We start from the raw sequence: 18,701 nt of genomic DNA on the forward strand, positions 1-18,701 counted from the left end.
TAATGTTTTTGAAAGAAGACTCTTCTGCTGACTAAGGCTTTATTTGATCAAAAATAGTAATATTGTGAAATATTATTACAATTTAAAATAGTTTTTTTCTATGTGAATATATTGTAAAATGTCATTTATTCCTTTGATCAAAGCTACATTTTCTGCATACTCCAGTCTTCAGGGTCACATGATCCTCAGTGTTGAAAACAGCTTTATATTTTTGTGGAAACAGAGGATTCTTTGATGAATAGAAAATATTTTGTTACACGTTATACTTTGTTACTGTACGTTTCTGGTCAATTTAATGCACTCCAGTCTTGATGAATGAAAGATTTAGTTTCTTTTTTAAAATCTTACCCCAAACTTTTTAATGACAGTGTATGACAATTATTAACATAACAAATTTCATTTCTAAAATAATAACTAGACGATATTACTACACGTGTAACATAATGAGGTCACGTGAATAGCATACTACATATCACTGCAAATTCTGTGCAGTATTCAGTATGCTCTATTTCATTTTGAACACAACCTTGATTTAATTTGAGCCTGAACTGTTGTTGTCAACACTAGAGGGCAGACGGGGCAAAAATAAATGCAATTAGCCTACTTCACACACTTTTTCTTTTTCTTTTTTTTTTTTTTAAAGATGTAAATATGAGAAAAACATCAGATCACCGAGTCTCTGATGAGATACAGTACATCTGCTCATTGTATTTTTACTGTTTTCTAACTGAATGGTTTATTCGTTTAGTTTTGGGACCTTGCAGATCTGCGGTTGCGCGCGTGGGCGAGCTGGCCTGTTTTAAATGCAGTGGGTGATAAATGAACCTTATAGCCTACTGTAGTTGATCATCACTGCTCCAGGTCAGTTATGTGTCTGTGCTATTGAATCAGTGTGGGTTAGATGAGCTGATCCCGGATCTGTCCAAAAAAAAAAAAAAAGTGAAGAGGAAGAGTTCCGCATGGATATCTGTGACTTATCCAACATCTGATCTCTCCAATCCAGTCTCTCTCTCTCTCTCTCCCACATACACAGTTTTCTCTCATCCTCTTCCACCTGTTCCGTTCTCACGCTCGCGCACTGAAGCCTCAGAGACTCATTTTGACTATTATTGATTGATTAGAGTATTTCGGAAGAAGAATACGAATCGGTTTATCCGTGGGAACGCTTGAGGGATGCGTGACTGACGGAAGCTGGGCTGGAGGAACGTCTCCTGACAAACTTATTGGACTTAGTGTGATGAAGAGATTCATTTTGTGGACGACACACTCGTGTAAAGATCTGTTTTTCCAACACAAATTGAAGTAAACATCTTTTTTTTTTTTTACGCGGGATTTATTCAAACGAACGGAGTATACACGGTTTTACGCACGGAACGCGTTTAGCGCTCAGATAAAAGTGTTATTTTATTTGTTTTGTTTAGTTTTTATTGTATTTTGTTACTTTTTTATATATATTTTTTAATATGAATATATAGTATTTTTATTTTTTAAATTGAATTAGTAAGAAAATATATATTATTTCGCACCGTTTGGATGTTATTGTATTTAGTTTACTCTCTTAATATCAAATGACTCCTGCAGACTCAGCATGTGGAATAGTGCATCCTTTAAAACTTGACATCATATAGAGGAGCCTATATTCATGTTGTGACTGAACACGACTGCAGTTGGATATGGCGAATACTCTGGAGAGAGAGATTCTGGAGCGGGAGCTCCGTCCACGGCTGTGTTATTTGACTAAAGGAGATCGTGGATACGGGTTTCATCTGCACGGCGAGCGCAACCGAGGAGCGCAATACATCCGCAAGATCGAGCCGGGCTCCCCCGCTGACCTGTCCGGTCTCAGATCCGGCGACCGGGTGGTGGAGGTGAACGGAGAGAACGTGGAGGGAGAGACGCATCACCAGGTAAGGAGAGAGGAGAACCTGTTGGACCACTTAACCTGGGATGTGTCTCAAAACCGAGTGAGATGCCTACATAGACAGCATTACCGAGTAATTTGAGCGTTCCAAACGCGCGTGATCGCATTACCCACAATGCTGTCTAGATAGGGATCTGACTATGTTTTGAGACACGGCCGGTGTGTTATATTCCACACTGAGGTGACAGCGTTAATGTATATTTGTTTAAGATTGTGTCATTGTGTGTTGATGTTAAGAAAACACTTGTGTCTCGCCACTGCGAAACCTACGAAACTTTCCCTTCCACCCTAACAAACATTTATCGTGGTAACTACAGTTTACCATAGTTACTACTGGAAAACCTTAAAAAAAATAATAGGGGACCTCCTTAAAATAGTGCAATAAGTTTACAGCTTTTTTTACTGTAGTGTCTTGTCACATTTATATAAAAGTATGATACCAAAGTACAATAAATATATGAAGTGCTATAGGCTACCATGCTGAATGAGTAGGCCTATTCATGCACCATAGCATTTATATGGTACAGAGCTCTTAAAGGGACATTAATGGTAAAAAAATGAGATGGGAATAAACATTACATTTCAATGCTTCTGATTTCTTTCATAAAATTTTAACTTTATGCTTTGCGTTTCTAGCAAAACGTTTGTGCTCCCCTGATAAAATTTGCGTTTCCCAGCAAAACTTGCCTTTCCCCAAGAAACTTTGCGTTCTCTTGCAAAACTTTTGAGTTCCAGAGAAACTTTGCATTCATTAGCAAAACGTTTCGTTACCCAACAATTTTTACTAAAAAACATTTGCCTTCCCCTGAGAAATTATGCATTCCTGCGAGAACTTATACATTCGCTAGCAAATCTTTTGCATTCCCCAGAGAAACTTTTGCGTTTGCTAGCAAAACTTTTGAGCTCTCCTGGTAAACTTAAACTTTTTGTGTTCCCTAACAAAGCTTTTGCGTTCCCCTGATAAACTTTGCGTTCACTCGCAAAACGTTTGCGTTATCCCGAGAAATTATGCATTCTCTAGCAAAACTTTTGCACTCCCCTGGTAAACTTTGCGTTCCCTAGCAAAGCTTTTGCGTTCTGCCGAGAAATTTTGCATTGACTTGCTAACCGTTTGTGTTCCCCCAAGAAACTTTGCGTTCTCTTGCAAAACATTTGCATTCCCCAAAGAAATTATGCTTTCACTAGTGAAACGTTTGCATTCCCCCGAGAAACATAGCGTTTGCTAGCAAAACGTTTGTGCTCCTCTGATAAACTTTGCGTTCCCTAGCAAAACGTTTGCGTTCTCCCAAGAAACTTTGCATTCTCTTGCAGAACTTTTGAGTTCCAGAGAAACTTTGGAAAACGTTTGTGTTCCCCAAGAAACTTTGCGCTTGCTTGCAAAACTTTTGCGCTCTCCTGGTAAACTTTTGTATATATAGCTTTTGCGTTCCCCCCGAGAAACTTTGCGTTTACTTGCTAACCGTTTGCGTTTCCCCGAGAAATTATGCGTTCACTAGCGAAACATTTGCGTTCCCTGAGAAACTTTGCGTTCGCTAGCAAAACTTTTGCGTTCCCCAAGAAACTTTTTGTTCATTAGCAAACTGTTTGCATTCCCTCAAGAAACTTGCAAGTGAACGCAAAGTTTCTCTGGCAACGCAATAGTTTTGCAAGAAAATGCAAATGTTTTGCGGGCAAGCACAAAAACCATTGAAATATGATTTTTCCTCCCACGTCCTCTTAGGGGCTCTGTAATATGGTACTCCAAAGTACCTCAAAAATAAAATACTAAGATTATATTGTCATAGTACCATGTCCAAAAAGCGAGTGGTAATGTCATGGTAGTTTGTGGTACGTTTTAGTGAGTGGTTCATCTTCTCTGCCTCTCAGGTTGTTCAGAGGATCCTGGAGGTAGAGCACCGCACCAGGCTGCTGGTGGTGGACCGGGTCACAGAAGAGTTCCTGAAGTTTCACGGTCTGCCATGTACAGAGGATAGGGCGATTGAGATGGGCTCTCTGTCTGCTCGCTCCTCTGCGGCGTCCTCTCCCCTCGCCTCCCCACGACACCCCGCCACGCCTCCCTATAGCAGACAGAGCTCAGAGGGCATTTTCATCAATAAGGTGAGAAGCTCTCTCAAGTAAATGCATGTATCAATGTAACCGAGTCATCAGACTGTGTCGTCGGTTTCAGGATAGGTGGACTTGGAAACATTGCACAACGTGGCATGCCGTGGCCATACCTTCTCTTTCTCCATATATGAAACTTCCTCTTGTGGGACTTGACTCCTTGAGAGGAAGTCTAGGAGGAAATCCAGCCCAGAGAGGAGCAGTGTGCTATATTTGGATCATACTGTATGAAGAATAGGGTTGGGAATTGAGAATACAGAATGGTTCATTAAATTCCATGTGCCACATTTGGTTAAAGAAAGGACCTTAATAAGCTCCAGAAGAGCTTTTATTGTGCACATGGTCTTCAGGGGAACACCAAGTTTTTGTCCAATCCAACCCTCAATGTAAAATAGGTGGAATTCATGTTTCACTTCATAGAAGCTAGTCAAATTAGGCACGTGAACATGTACAGGTTATGTTATCTTTTGAAACCAAAACTATGCAAAACAGGGTTATTATTGTTAACTAAAACTAAAACTAAATCATTTAAAAACATTTTCATTATTCTAAATAAACATTAACCGAAATAAAATAACTATAAAAAAATTATTTCAGCAAGATGCCAGTGCAACATTTCTAATTTTTGTTAAGCTTAAGTACTAAAATAACTAAAACTATATAAACTAAAACTAAAAACTAAAACTTAAGAACCTTTAACTTCCATGGATCCTTTAAATTGCACTTAAGGTTCTTTATTATGGAAAAGGTTCTTTAGATTATTAGAAAAAAATCACACTGAGAAAAAATGGTTCTTTTGTTGGGGAACCAAAAATGGTTCTTTAAAGGGGTCATGACATGAGAAATCAAATTTGCCTTGATCTTTTGACATATAAGAGGTCTTTGTACCATTAAAATATCCAGTGAGTTTCACAGCTTCAAACGTTCTCCTCATTATAAGCAAGGCATTTATTTAATCAAGCTCCAAAAACGGCTTATTTGATATTGAGGGATCTGTGATGCCACATCGACGAATAGTTATACATCATCACACCATAGGCCCCGCCCACTGCGTTCAGTTGCTTAATATCTGAAGTTTGCCTACACTGGATGTGAGCGTTGTGTCAAACGCAACTAAAACCCATTATAATCACTGATGCTGTCTACACTGATACAGTATATAGATGTGTGTTCAGTTTCTGACGTATCCACGCACTTGAGTCTGCCGACAACAGGACAAATGGAAGAGTGAAAGAATGTTTGCTTTGACGTGTCCTGTTTAAACAGCTCGTTTGCTCATTTCTGTACAAACTTCAGAAGGATTCCAGTGTCAGGAGCAAGTGGATGGTTTATTTTTAATGTCTAAGGATTATATGTTTGTTCGGAGCATTTGACTGCAGATTGTTTTGTAAACGAGGCACCGTTTAATGGAGAGTTTGCAAAGATACTTTTGTTGACAGATGATGCAGCAACTGTATTGGATCTGACAGCAGCTACAGCTGCTCACAAACCTTAAGTAAATGATTTCATAATGCTTTGTCAGTAAATTTTATATGGATAATGGTTTTTAAAACACTTACTCACGTGCAATAGCCAGTGGGTGTTGATACTGTTTCCTAAGTATACTGTGCAAAAAAAACCCTCAAGGAACATATTAAAATAAAAAATCCATGTCATGACCCCTTTAATGGCATCGCTGCGAAACCCCCCTTTGGGAACCTTTATTTTAAGAGTGTATGTTAAAAAAAGCTTTTGCAGTTTATGATTATAGTGCATTGCAATATTTGATTTTGAGGACCAAAAGCCCAAGATTACATGTGTGATAAGAAATGAGGGCTAAATTTAATCCACCCATACACACTCTCTCTCTTTCTCACACACACACACACACCTCGCTGGCGTCCTGCCCTCGATCAGAAGCTTCAGTCTGGCTTTATCTAGAAGTGTTAGACTGCAGCTGTCTAAACATTTCTGCAGAAGCTTTTTACAGATGACCTGCGCCTTGATGTGTCCAGGTCAGGTGAGGTGTATTGACACCTGTCCAGGTAGCAGGCGGCTATGGGATCAGCACACAGCAGGAGTCCTGTAAGCCATGAAATCCAGTGACAGTCGACTTGCAATCATGTTATTGTTTTATTTTTAGCTGCAGGCGGTCTGAATGCCATCTGCAATGAGATTCCAACAAACAACCATCTAACAGTGTTTGAGAGAAACTAAAAAGTAACTAAACAAACTAAAAAGTGCTGCTTTTCCAGTAACAAGCAATTTCTGTGTTCTTTCTCATTTCTTTTCTTATAAATTAGATTGTTTTCTAGTTTATTATATTTTTAGCATAGTCTGGACAAGACAATGGTAGTTGCCAAAATTCAGAGCCTGTCTGCAGATTTCCGTTAGTCAGACTTGACAGAATTTTCAGAAAATTGTATAGTGGATGACAGACACAAGCTGTGTTCCATAGTGGCTGCATCCTTCGAAGTCTGCATTCGACAGTCGAATGCATCACAGCGGCGCGACAAAGGCTGTCCCAATTTGAAGGCATTTGAATGTGTTCTTCATTCCCTGGGTCGCAAAGGATAGAACGAGTGGATCCTTCACAGTCTAGCCCATCCCCTTGTTAATGATAAGAACAATCCTCCATAGGCTAGACGATCCCATTTAACAACACTCAGTTTTATCTTTATAGGCTTCGAATATGTGGCCTTTTAAGTCCGCATCCTTCGAAGGATGCAGCCTTCGAAGAATTGGGACTCTTACTTTTTAGCTTCAGACTATGATTCCATCCAGTTGGAGATCAAAGATGTTTGATATTTTGAGCCGATTTTAGAGCACATTGTTTTAATTTTTCACGCATCTCCTAGAAACAAGGTATGTTTCTGCATTCTGAGCTTGTGTTTGGAACAACTTTAAAGTCTGGTAGTGTGTGATCCTCAGTCATTTAGTGTATGATTCCCAGTTTTTCTCTGTTACCATTTTCAGCAAGTGCATAATGCCCCTTTCACAAGATGTAATATAAGTCTCTGGTGTCTCCAGAATGTGTCTGTGAAGTTTCAGCTCAAAATACCCCACAGATCATTTATTATAGCTTGTCAAATTTGCCCCAATTTGGGTGTAAGCTTTAAATGTGTGTCCCTTTAAATGCAAATGCTGCTGCTCCAAAGGAGGGCGGAGCTTTAACAGCTCATACTTCGGTTGCTCAACAAAAACAAAGCTGGAGAATCTCACGCAGCCAAAATGAGGATTGTCAGTAACGGTGTTCAGCCTTACATTGTTCAAACCGGAGTCGACACTGATGGAGAGACTCAAGAAGAAGTTACAACATTTAGAATGAAACTGCACTTTCTTCACTCTACTACAACAACTCTGTGTGTTTTTGAGGGCGGGGTTCATGTAAATTTTGGGGTTTGTGATGTCACCAACCCGGGATGAAGCTCGTTGTAGTCCCTACCAGCCATTTGTTGTAGTCCTTAAACAGCAAATTCTGTAAAAAAAAAATTCTCCCTTTGCATTGAACTTTGAGCATCATAACTTTGCAGATGTTGTTTATGTTCAAACAGCAATATTATCAAAGTCCCTTCAAGACAAGTCATTTCACTCGGCGGCCATCTTTGAAACGCCTCTCAGGCATCCTGGGCATCATGCAGCTCCAAAGCTGTTTGCCAAGCTTTCGATTAAATTTCATATTTGAAATCACCAATGAAATCTGACAACAACTGTCTCATAATTTTTTTTCCAAACGCTCGAATCATGACAAAAAAAACTGTATTTTTATGCTGGATCAAGCTAATGCGCGTCTCTTGTGCCTCATTTCGGAGGCGCGCGTCTGACTGTTTCTATAGAAACCGGTGATTCTAACGTCCGCTGCAGTGATGCGATGACTTTACCAGTCGGTGATTGGCTCTTATTTAGAAGGCGGAACTTATTCCGCCATATTACGCGTTACACTTTCTCCCATTCAAAACAATACGAGTGACACGTCTTGTGTTATTCTATAGTCTTTGATATTACACACTTAACAAATGTTAAAAAAGTGAAATCATAATCAAGGACCTCTTTAAAAAGTCATAGTGTATTTCAGCATTCAGTTATTAGCATAATTTATGTGTTCAAGTTTGATTCAGTGAAGCTCACAGCACTCTTTCTGAGTTTGTTTCTTGTAAATATTGATCTGATTTTGACTCTTAATTCTGATTTGATGAGCCATGTTTGATGCATATTAATGAGCCAAGTTGCTTGACAACCATGAACTGCCTGTCATTTGGCTAATAAACAGAATGACTTGGTGGAAGAATTGTTGAGTCTTATTAGTATTACTGAATTAATCAAACTATTTATGTAACTTGCTTCATATCGCCATTATTGTGATTATATAAACTCAATAACCCACCCGAGGTCTCATGTTACAGTGTTTTTACCACAGTTAAAGGAATAGTTCACCCAAAAATGAACATTTTGTCATCATGTACTCACCTTCATGTTGTTCCAAACCTGTATGAGTTTCTTTCTTCTGTTGAACAGAAGAATTTTGAAGAATGTTGTTAACCAGACAGGTGACGCTAGACATTGGCTGCCATAGTATTTTTTTTTCCTTCTATGGGTCAACTATCTCTTTAAGGGAGCTTCAAAAACACCCTTTACTTGTGACCTATTGACTGCCATAGTACTTTTTTTCAATGTCTACCATCAACTGTCTGGTTCAAAACATCTTCTTTTGTGTTCAACAGAAGAAATAAACTCATACAGGTTTGGAACAACATGAGAGTGAGTAAATGATGACAACATTTTCATTTCTGGGTGAACTATCTCTTTAAGGGAGCTTCAAAAACACCCATTACATGTGGCTTATTGCTTTAATATGATCTAATAGTTTTATATAGATCTTTATGATTATAGTTGTGAATGATAACTTGTACTGAAACCAAACACATGTTCAAAAGGCTGGTTTGACTGTAATTTAACTCATTTAAATTATGAGTAGGTTGTGTCTTGGCATCAGCAGCTTCCCTAAACACCGGCATTAGACCGCTAACAGCACAAACAATACTGGCATTCACACACCTGACCACTGAAACAGACGTGTGTACAGAACTGACCACAGACTTTACTGTCTTCTCGTGTTCCTCTCAGAGTCCCAGCAGCCCTGGAGGAGTGATGAACGGCTCTCCGCTCTACAGAGCTCGTGCCCGTCTGGCGTCGCCCGTGCTCCGGTCTCCGACGTCCCCCTGTGAACCCAAGACTGAACCAGAGCCTGAACCATTCACCGAACTCTTCACCGAACTCACCGTCGAATCCAGCGTCACACCTGAAATTGAACCCGTCTGTGACATCACCTCTGACCTCAGCGCAACACAGACCAGCACACAGGTACATTCTCACATGTGTCTGTATGAAAGCAGCAGTGTCTTTATTATATGGATCTGCAAACACCATTAGTGTTAGTATTGGTAGGTATTTGAATGTAAAGTGCAGGTAGTTTAGATAGACACTGATACGTACGTTATAAATGTTATATAATGTATCATAACGGAGGTCTGGTTTAAAGGTACATTACTACAGTATACGCTACTGTTCAAAAGTTTGATTTTGAAGCCTCTTCTGCTCACCAAAAATACAGTAATATTGTGAAATATTATTACAATTTAAAATATGTGCTTTATAAACTGTAGGCAAGGTAGAAATGGCTCTTTAAGCAACACATTTTCACTTTTTGCAGTGCAGGTGGACCTTGGGAAAAACTAAAATGCTATAAAACCAGATCTGACCCCTTTAAGTGAAACTGTATTTCCATTTCTCTCTCTCTGTCTCTCTTCTTTCATTGGTTGTCCTCACCCTCTCTCTCTCTCTCTCTGTGACCTTAATTCTCATTTACCTGCTTTGTGTTCACACTCTCTGGTCCAGGGTGTCTGATTTCTGGGTATTTTCCCAGAATTCAGTGAGAGTGTTGTTTTGTGTGTGTGAGATCAGATTAAGCGGCGTCTCACCCCCAGGAGGTAAAGCACATGTGTGTGTGTGTGTGTGTGTGTAAGGCGAGGTTCTTCAGTCACTCTACCCCATGGGACACAAACAGACACCACCCTTGTATTGTCTTAGAACAGGAAGTGACATGGTGTCTCACAGAATGTCCCTTATTCCTGCTGGGCGTCTTTCACTTCTTGGAGGAAATGAGCCAATGGTCACGCACACAGGCTCGCACGTCCTCGTGAAGGTCCAGGGTCCTGCATATGTCATACAATATACAGCATTTGATATCAGACAGCGCGATCTGTCTGTCTCTTCGGCCAGAAACTTTATGTGAGACGTGAATGGCTGAAGAAGGTACTGCAAGTACTCAAGGGAATGATAGTTTCATCCAATCTCTGTGTCATTAAACCAGATGTGTTATTATCAGTGTTGGGGGTAACACATTACAAGTAACGCGAGTTACGTAATCAGATTACTTTTTCAAGTAACTAGTAAAGTAACGCATTACTTTTAAATTTACAACAAAAGTTACTTTTTCAAATAAGTAACGCAAATATGTTAACGCAAATTTTTGGGTGAACTATCCCTTTAAGAACTCAAATACAGGACTGACAACCGTATTTTGCAACCATAATTTCTACAATTGCTTAAAGACTTAGTTCACCCAAAAATGAAAATAATGTCATTTATTACTCACCCTCATGCCGTTCCACACCCGTAAGACCAAATTAAGATATTTTTGTTGAAATCCGATGTCTCCGTGAGGCCTTCATAGGGAGCAATGACATTTCCTCTCTCAAGATCCATTAATATACTAAAAACATATTTAAATCAGTTCATGTGAGTACAGTGGTTCAATATTAATATTATAAAGCGACGAGAATATTTTTGGTGCACCAAAAAACAAAACAAAATAACAACTTGCGTTATATAGTGATGGCCGATTTCAAAACACTGCTTCATGAAGCTGCGGAGCACAAATGAATCAGTGTATCGAATCATGATTCAGATCACGTGACAAACCGCCAAACTGCTGAAATCACGTGACTTTGGCGCTCCGAACCGCTGATTCGACACACTGATTCATTGTGCTCCGATGCTTCCTGAAGCAGTGTTTTGAAATGGTTATTTTGTTTTTTTTGGCGCACCAAAATATTCTCGTTGCTTTATAATATTAATATTGAACCACTGTACTCACATGAACTGTTTTAAATATGTTTTTAGTACCTTTATGGATCTTGAGGAAGTTTCATTGCTCCCTATGGAGGCCTCACGGAGTCATCGGATTTCAACAAAAATATCTTAATTTGTGTTCCAAAGATGAACGAAGGTCTTGCGGGTGTGGAACGGCATGAGGGTGAGTAATTAATGACGTTATTTTCATTTTTGGGTGAACTAACCCTTTAAACTAGTTTATTATCATTCATTTGTCAGTAAACACTAGTGCTTCTGGGCCCTTCAATCTGCATAAGTCCATAAAGCCTCTTATTCTGGCCAAGAATCGCCCATTTAGACAGGAAGTTATCATCTGTAAAAATATTAATGCCACAGCAGTCTCTGTAACACCAGAGAATTTCTGTCTGTCCAAAGTTATAAATAAAGATTTTTTCATACATAATTAAAAGTAAATAAAAATACAGAATATACAGTTAATGTTGATGTTGCACATCCGGACAAAACTTGTAGCAAATACTTTCAATGTATTCCTCTGATTTATTTATGAATCAGATTTCATTAGCTAATTATTGGGCTAAAACATTCAGTTTTCCTAACGGAGCATTAAACTTCTGTTCTGTTGTTGTTCTCTCTCAGGAGGAGGCGTCATCGGAGGTGGACGTGGTAATGAAGGACCTGCGTCCGCGCCTGTGTCACATGACCTTAGGCGAGCAGGGCTTCGGCTTCAACCTGCACTGCAAAAAGTCCCGCGCGGGTCAGTTCATCCGCTCGGTGGACCCCGACTCTCCAGCGGAGCATGCGGGACTGAGGCCGAAAGACCGGCTCATCGAGGTGATCGGACGGGATTACATGAGCCCAGATTAGCCCAGATTAGCAGCACTGGATTAGATTAGATTAAACCGTTTCTGGAGAGAGACGGATTACACAGTTGAAGAGAAACGCCTGGATGTTTTTCTGTTTGGTTTGTTCACTTTGTGAAGGGAGGATCCCGTTGTAGAGCAGGGAGTTAGTTTGCTTTCATAACACTGTGTGTGTGAGACGCGTGATCGTCAGAGAGAGCAAATCCGTCCTAATGGATTTAATTTGCATCCGTTTTCTGTAATTATCACAGACAGATCAGTAATTATGATTGACGAACAGTGTAATCCAGTCAGCTGTGTTTCTCTCTGAATGCATTTAAGTATAATTAGCAAATCACTTATTTACAGTTAGTAATTCACTTTCTCTAAGTAATTCACTAAAGATTCCTCAAAAGTCTAATGACATGGCTGTGACGCCCTGCATGTCTGTCTGCTTTATTAGAAAGTCACTGACAATCCGCTTATTATTTCATGTAAAAAACAGCCTTCCTCCTGTATGAGCGTCAGGAAACACTACAGACTTTCACATGCATTACAGCAGTTTCTGTGTGTTTGAGCAGCCACAGGAACCTACACACCCCAAACTCTATTATCAGACAGAGACAGCTGGAGAAACACAGAAACAATGTCAGATGAAAGTTTGTGAGTTATGTAAGGCTTCTTCTAAGAGAGGACGAGGAAGTTCCACAGAAAGTGGAAGTGACATGGCCTCACTCTCCACCTGCTGGACAAATGCTGAAAGTACTGAGACAAATGATATATTATACATAATTTAATATAATATTAAATACATTTTATCTAATATAAAAATAATATTATATTTGGTATATTATAATATAAATAAAATGTAAGTATAATATATATATATATATATATATATATATATATATATATATATATATATATATATATATATATATATATATATATATATATATATATATAATTAATATAAATAAATAATATGTATAATAAGTAATGTTGAGTGTAGGTCTCTCTTGTGATTTATTATGCATAATTTCATGTAATATAATATATTAAATTATGTAATATAAAAATAATATATTTAGTTTTAAATAGATAAATTTTATTATATTTTATTATTTTTATGTTATATATTTTATTATATTATGTAATATAAACATATTTAAATAATAAAATATAATTATATAGTTAAATTATTATTTTATGATTTTATCTATCTATCTAATTTTAAATATAAAATTATATTATTATTTATTTACATTTATTTATTATATAATTTAATAAATTTTATATATATATATATATTTTTTTTTTTATTATATATATATATATATATAAATATATATTTTATTATATAAGATCTAAAAATCAAAGTATAAAAAATTATATAACAAAATAATTTTTATTTTATATAGTAATATATTATATTATTATACTTAACTGTATTATTAATTATATTTATTTATAATATATTTTATTATAATATACTAAATGTAACATTATTTAATATTACATATAAAATTAGATTACATATTTATTTATTATATAATTTAATATAATATTTTATTATATAAGATCTAAAAATCAAAGTATAAAATAATATAACAAAATGTTTATTTTATAAAGTAATATATTATAATATTATTATACTTAACTGTATTATTAATTATAGTTATTTATAATATATTTTAATATATTTTATTATAATATAAATATAACTTTTTATAACAATTTAATATATAATATTATGAAACTATGTATAATATATAATTTGACTTATTTTAAAATTTATATTATTTATAATTGTATTTATTATAATATATATAGTTAAGTACAAGTGTACATGTGTATATGATACTGTTCAATATATAATTTGACTTAATATTTTATATAATTTGACTTAATATTTTAAAATGTATATTATTTGTTTATAATACTATTTAATTTATATATATATATATATATATATATATATATATATATATATATTAGTTTATGATTTTATATATATCATTATATATTTTATATTATATTATAAATAAATAATATAGTTAAGTACAAGTGTACATGTGTATATGATACTGTTCTATCTCTCTTCCGTCTTGTTTTGATCATGTGAAGCTCAAGCTGGATGCATTGGGAATTGCTCAAGACATTTGTAATCCTGCATACTATAAAGTACAGAAAGTACCCAAGTTAGTATGCAGCCGAAGTCATCTCTTGTGTGTCTGTCATATGTCCAGGTGAACGACACAAGTATTGAGGGTCTGCGTCACGCTGAGGTGGTGGAGTTGATCCGGGCCGGCGGCAGGGAGACCCGTCTGCTGGTGGTCGATCCGGAGACAGACGAGCTCTTTAATCGTCTGGGAATCGTGCCCACATCTACTCATCTGAAAGGTGCAGAAAGTGCTTTTGCGTGCGTTGTACATCAACACGCTCCTATATCTGTGTGGGAAGTTCTGGGGAAGTCCACGGAAGCAGAATAAGCTGGAAAGATGATATTGAAATGCTTTGTATTTATTTAAACTCACCTGACTGGTACATTACATTAAGGAAAGTTTATGCAAATCACGGCGATGCTGTATGCAAACATTACTAATGTTCAGGGCAAACACTGACGCTACGAAGTAACTAGTTGTTAGATGTGTGGCTTGTCATACGTATACAATAAATTATGACTCTGTAACTCATTTTCCAAACGGTTTCTTTGAAACAGAGGACTGTGTAGACGGACCGATCATAGAGGGTCCCGAGATGACATGTCTGACCACAGACAGCCCTGCTTCACTCGTCCCAGAAGCCCCCAGGATCTCTCCACCAATCATCAACATCACACTGAAAGATCCACCAATCACAAACGGCTCTCCGAGACACCAGAGTCAGAGGAGCTCGTCTTCTCGATCCACGTTATCAGAGACGAGCGCTGAACTCAGCAGCTTTGACACCAGCAACAGGGTGTGTGTGAGGAAAACCACTGTGACATGTGTTCATCTACACAAACTATCACAGTTTTTACTATCATTATTGTTATTGTTGTTGTTAATATTAATAATAGTTTGTTGATATATAATTAATTATTTTTAATTATTATTTTTATATCATTTATTAATATTAATACAATAAATAATTAATATTTATTTATTGTTGTCATTGTTGGTAACAATAATAATTTAATAATTTGATATAATATGATGATTGTTATTATTAATATTATTATTTTTATTAATAATAATAATCATATTAATAATAATTTATTAATATTGTATATTATTAATTAATGTAATAGTAAAAAAAAGTATTGTTGTTGGCAACACGAATAAAAATCTAACAATTATTGTTATTGATATAATAATAATTTATTGATGTATTATTAATTAATTTAATAATTAATATTTGTTGTTGTCGTTGGTAAAAAAAATCTATAATTTGATATTATTAAAATAAATAATAACAATGATAATCATCATAATATTCATCATCATATTAAGAATAATGTATAATATTGTATATTATTAATTCAATAGAAAAAAAATATTGTTAGTAATAATAATAATAATAATTTAACAATTATAGTTATAGTTATATTTTTGGTTGCTGATATTATAAATAATAAAATTAATAAGAATAATTTTATAATAATATATTATTGTTGTTATTATTAATTTGTCATTGGTAAAAAAAACATAATAATTTTATAATTTTATATTATTAAAATAAACAATAACAAAGATAATCATCATAATATTTATCATCATATTAATAATAATGTATTAATATTGTATATTATTAATTTAATAGTAAAAAATTGTATTGTTGTTGGTAACAATAATAATAATTTAACAATTACAGTTATGTTTTTGGTTGTTGATATTATTAATAATAATATTAATAAGAATTGTTGGTAATAATAATAATAATAATTTTATAATGATATATTATTGTTGTTATTAAATTCAATAATAAGATTTATATTAATAATTATTAATATGGCATATTAATAATTTAATAGTAAAAAAGATTGAAGTCGTTGTTGGTAACAATAATAATAATTAAACAGTATGAAATATTATTAATTAATTTATATATTATTAGTATAGTTGTCATTGTTGATATATAATAATAATAATTTATTAATGTGACATTATTTATTATTATTACTAATATTATTATTATTATTATTATTAAGGTTACTTTTAATGTCTCCCATGGCAGAAGTTTTTCTTGAATAAAATAAATGTATGTTATAATAATAATAAAGTAATATGGCATAGTAATAATAATTAATTATTATTATTATTATTATTGTTCTTATCTGTTTTACTGTAACTCACAGTACCAAATGGCGAAAAAATAAAATACAAAAAATCTATACCTTGAATTCAACGTTGGTCACTTTGATCACGTCAAAATGCGATGTGCAAAAATATGTACACAAGGAAATATTTACTGTAACGTTGCTTATGTTAGCTGCAATATTTGATAGTAAAATTGCAAAATATATTTCATCTTTTCAAAGCTCACAGATTCTGACCATCAGTCCAGCGATGATGCCCGCAAACCGAACCGAGATGCGAAATCTGAGGAGCGGCGGCTAGATCCCTTCTGGGAGAGCGGTCTGGATCTGAGTCTGACCGCAGCGGAGGCCAAGCAGAAAGCCCGGGCCAAACGGGCCAATAAGAGAGCGCCCCCTATGGACTGGAGCAAGAAACAGCAAATCTTCAGCAACTTCTGAGGAGCGCAAACACTTCTGAAAGTTCAAACGCCACCAACACACAGACCAGACCAAAGACATGCACCTTAGACCAGATTAGATCAACCTCCTGAAATGAGTGAGATTGTTCATCTTTATGAAAGGATGAGAGAAAAGGTTTGCATTTGGATGTGCAGATCTGAATGTATGTTTTGAACGGAAATCAACAGGTTCATTCCTGATGATCTCATGCTCTGTGTTTAACTGCGCTAAACTTGGCATTTTGATGCTAGTAAGTGTTTAACATTTAGCCAGTTTATTTCAGATAATAATGCAACTCAGACTGCAATTCTGCCCGACAGCAGGAGGAAATGAGGAAGGAATGGAAGGAGAAAACGTAGTCAGAAACTGTAAGAAGGAATGTGAATGTGCAGCAATGTGAAAAGAAAGTGTCATTGCGATAGTGAAAGTGAACACAAGATGGACTCTGTGGACTGAACATCGAGCTAGGAAGTCAAAGGTTGCAGGTTCAAACCAAAGACAAGTCATTTCACTCGGCGGCCATTTTTGAAACGCCTCTCGGGCATTCAAGTGCATCTCTTTGAATGAGGAAACATCAAATTCAGAAATTCAGTTAAATTTCATTTAATTTCATTCACCAATGAAATCTGACATCAACTGTCTCATACATTTTGTTTCTAAATGCTCGAATCATGACAAAAAATGGTATTTTCCAGGCTGGATCAACCTAATGCGCATGCGCAGACCTAAATGCGCGTCTTTTGTGTCTCACTTCGGAGGCGCGCCTGACTGTTTCTATAGGAACCGGAGCTTCTAACGGCCGCTGCAGTGACGCGATAACTTTACTAATCGGCGATTGGCTCTTATCAAAGAGCTTAGAACCCAAGAGGCGACACTCTGATACTTTTTGGGCAACAGTCAATAGATGGCGCTCCGGTAGCGCTGCCGCCATTATGGGGTGAAAATACTAACTGGACCATAGAATCCTTCAAATCTTACGCACCCAAAATCGGCGAATTTCACTGCCAAATCAGAAGCGCAATAGAACAGTTTTTAAAATTAAGTCACCAGTAAATTGTATGGCTCCTACAGTAAATGTTGTATTGTCTTATATATGTTTTATTTTACCAGCTTTATTTCCATTTTATGCAACTTTACACATTTATTAATAGTAAATTAATAATTAATAAATTTAAGATCATCATGTTTGTAGCGAACAATATATTTCATACCTAGTGGAGTAATAGTAATAATATCTAGGTCTGAATTGAAATATATATGTACATTTTAATGGATCACGCTACAAACATAACGATCTTATAATACATGATGCATTGCTGTTATCGCATAATTCACACTTTTGGACACTTTTGCTTTAACGGACATTAGACAACACTGCAAAATCAAGCTGTTATATTCATGTTTATTGTCCAACAATCCCAATTTTTCTGATGCATGCCCTTATAATTTAATTTCATATGTTGGTAATAATTCAGTGTTTATAAGCCTTTTAAAGAATTTGAACCCAAACTGACTGGCTTTCTAGAGAGCAAATGTTTTGTGAAAAAAGTGGAAGATTTAAACACAAAGTGTGTAAAATAAACTTTAAAAAGGATTTGATGATCACTAGTGATGGTATTTTATTCTGTGTTGTCATCATTCAGGTTGGATTTCAGCTTTAATGTACGTTTTGTTTTAACAAAGCAGCTGATATTGCCATAGAAACTAGTGGACTGCCGACTCGCTTTCACCCCAAAATGGCGGAAACGCAGGGCGGCTGCTGGGCGCCGGTGTTGCAGTGGAATGTTCTATTGAGTGTCGCTTCTTGTTAGTGTATATTCTTTGCTCTTATTTAGAAGAAGGGACATATTCCGACATATTGCGCGTTGCACTTTCTCCCGTTCAAAACAATACGAGTGACGCGTCTTTGGTTCAAACCCCTGAAGAAAGTTATGATGTAGGACCATCAGAAAATAAGTAAGTTGTGTTGGAAGGATGATAAGAAGAA

General features: G+C 35.8%; 2 protein-coding genes across 4 annotated transcripts in view; one reads left to right on the forward strand and one right to left on the reverse strand.

Moving 5' to 3' along the window:
- LOC125271747 (NACHT, LRR and PYD domains-containing protein 12-like) overlaps positions 1 to 18,701 on the reverse strand; it is a 1,137,836-nt gene that overhangs the window by 656,032 nt on the left and 463,103 nt on the right. The window lies entirely within an intron of this gene.
- Positions 139 to 17,604, forward strand: LOC125271759 (Na(+)/H(+) exchange regulatory cofactor NHE-RF2). The gene is made up of 7 exons (XM_048196001.1): positions 139 to 1,907; positions 3,788 to 4,018; positions 9,128 to 9,364; positions 11,774 to 11,968; positions 14,226 to 14,379; positions 14,699 to 14,937; positions 16,499 to 17,604. Exons 1-7 carry the CDS (start codon positions 1,674 to 1,676, stop codon positions 16,712 to 16,714), a joined length of 1,506 nt encoding a protein of 501 aa, XP_048051958.1. The 5' UTR covers positions 139 to 1,673; the 3' UTR covers positions 16,715 to 17,604.

Source organism: Megalobrama amblycephala, linkage group LG7, assembly GCF_018812025.1.
Source record: "Megalobrama amblycephala isolate DHTTF-2021 linkage group LG7, ASM1881202v1, whole genome shotgun sequence".
Lineage (NCBI taxonomy): Eukaryota > Metazoa > Chordata > Actinopteri > Cypriniformes > Xenocyprididae > Megalobrama > Megalobrama amblycephala.

Coding starts and splice junctions, on each gene's coding strand:
- LOC125271759 (XM_048196001.1), top strand. CDS start 1,674: ATGGCGAATACTCTGGAGAGAGAGATTCTGGAGCGGGAGCTCCGTCCA. Junction 4,019..9,127: donor AGGGCATTTTCATCAATAAG/GTGAGAAGCTCT, acceptor TGTTCCTCTCAG/AGTCCCAGCAGCCCTGGAGG. Junction 11,969..14,225: donor CGAAAGACCGGCTCATCGAG/GTGATCGGACGG, acceptor TCATATGTCCAG/GTGAACGACACAAGTATTGA.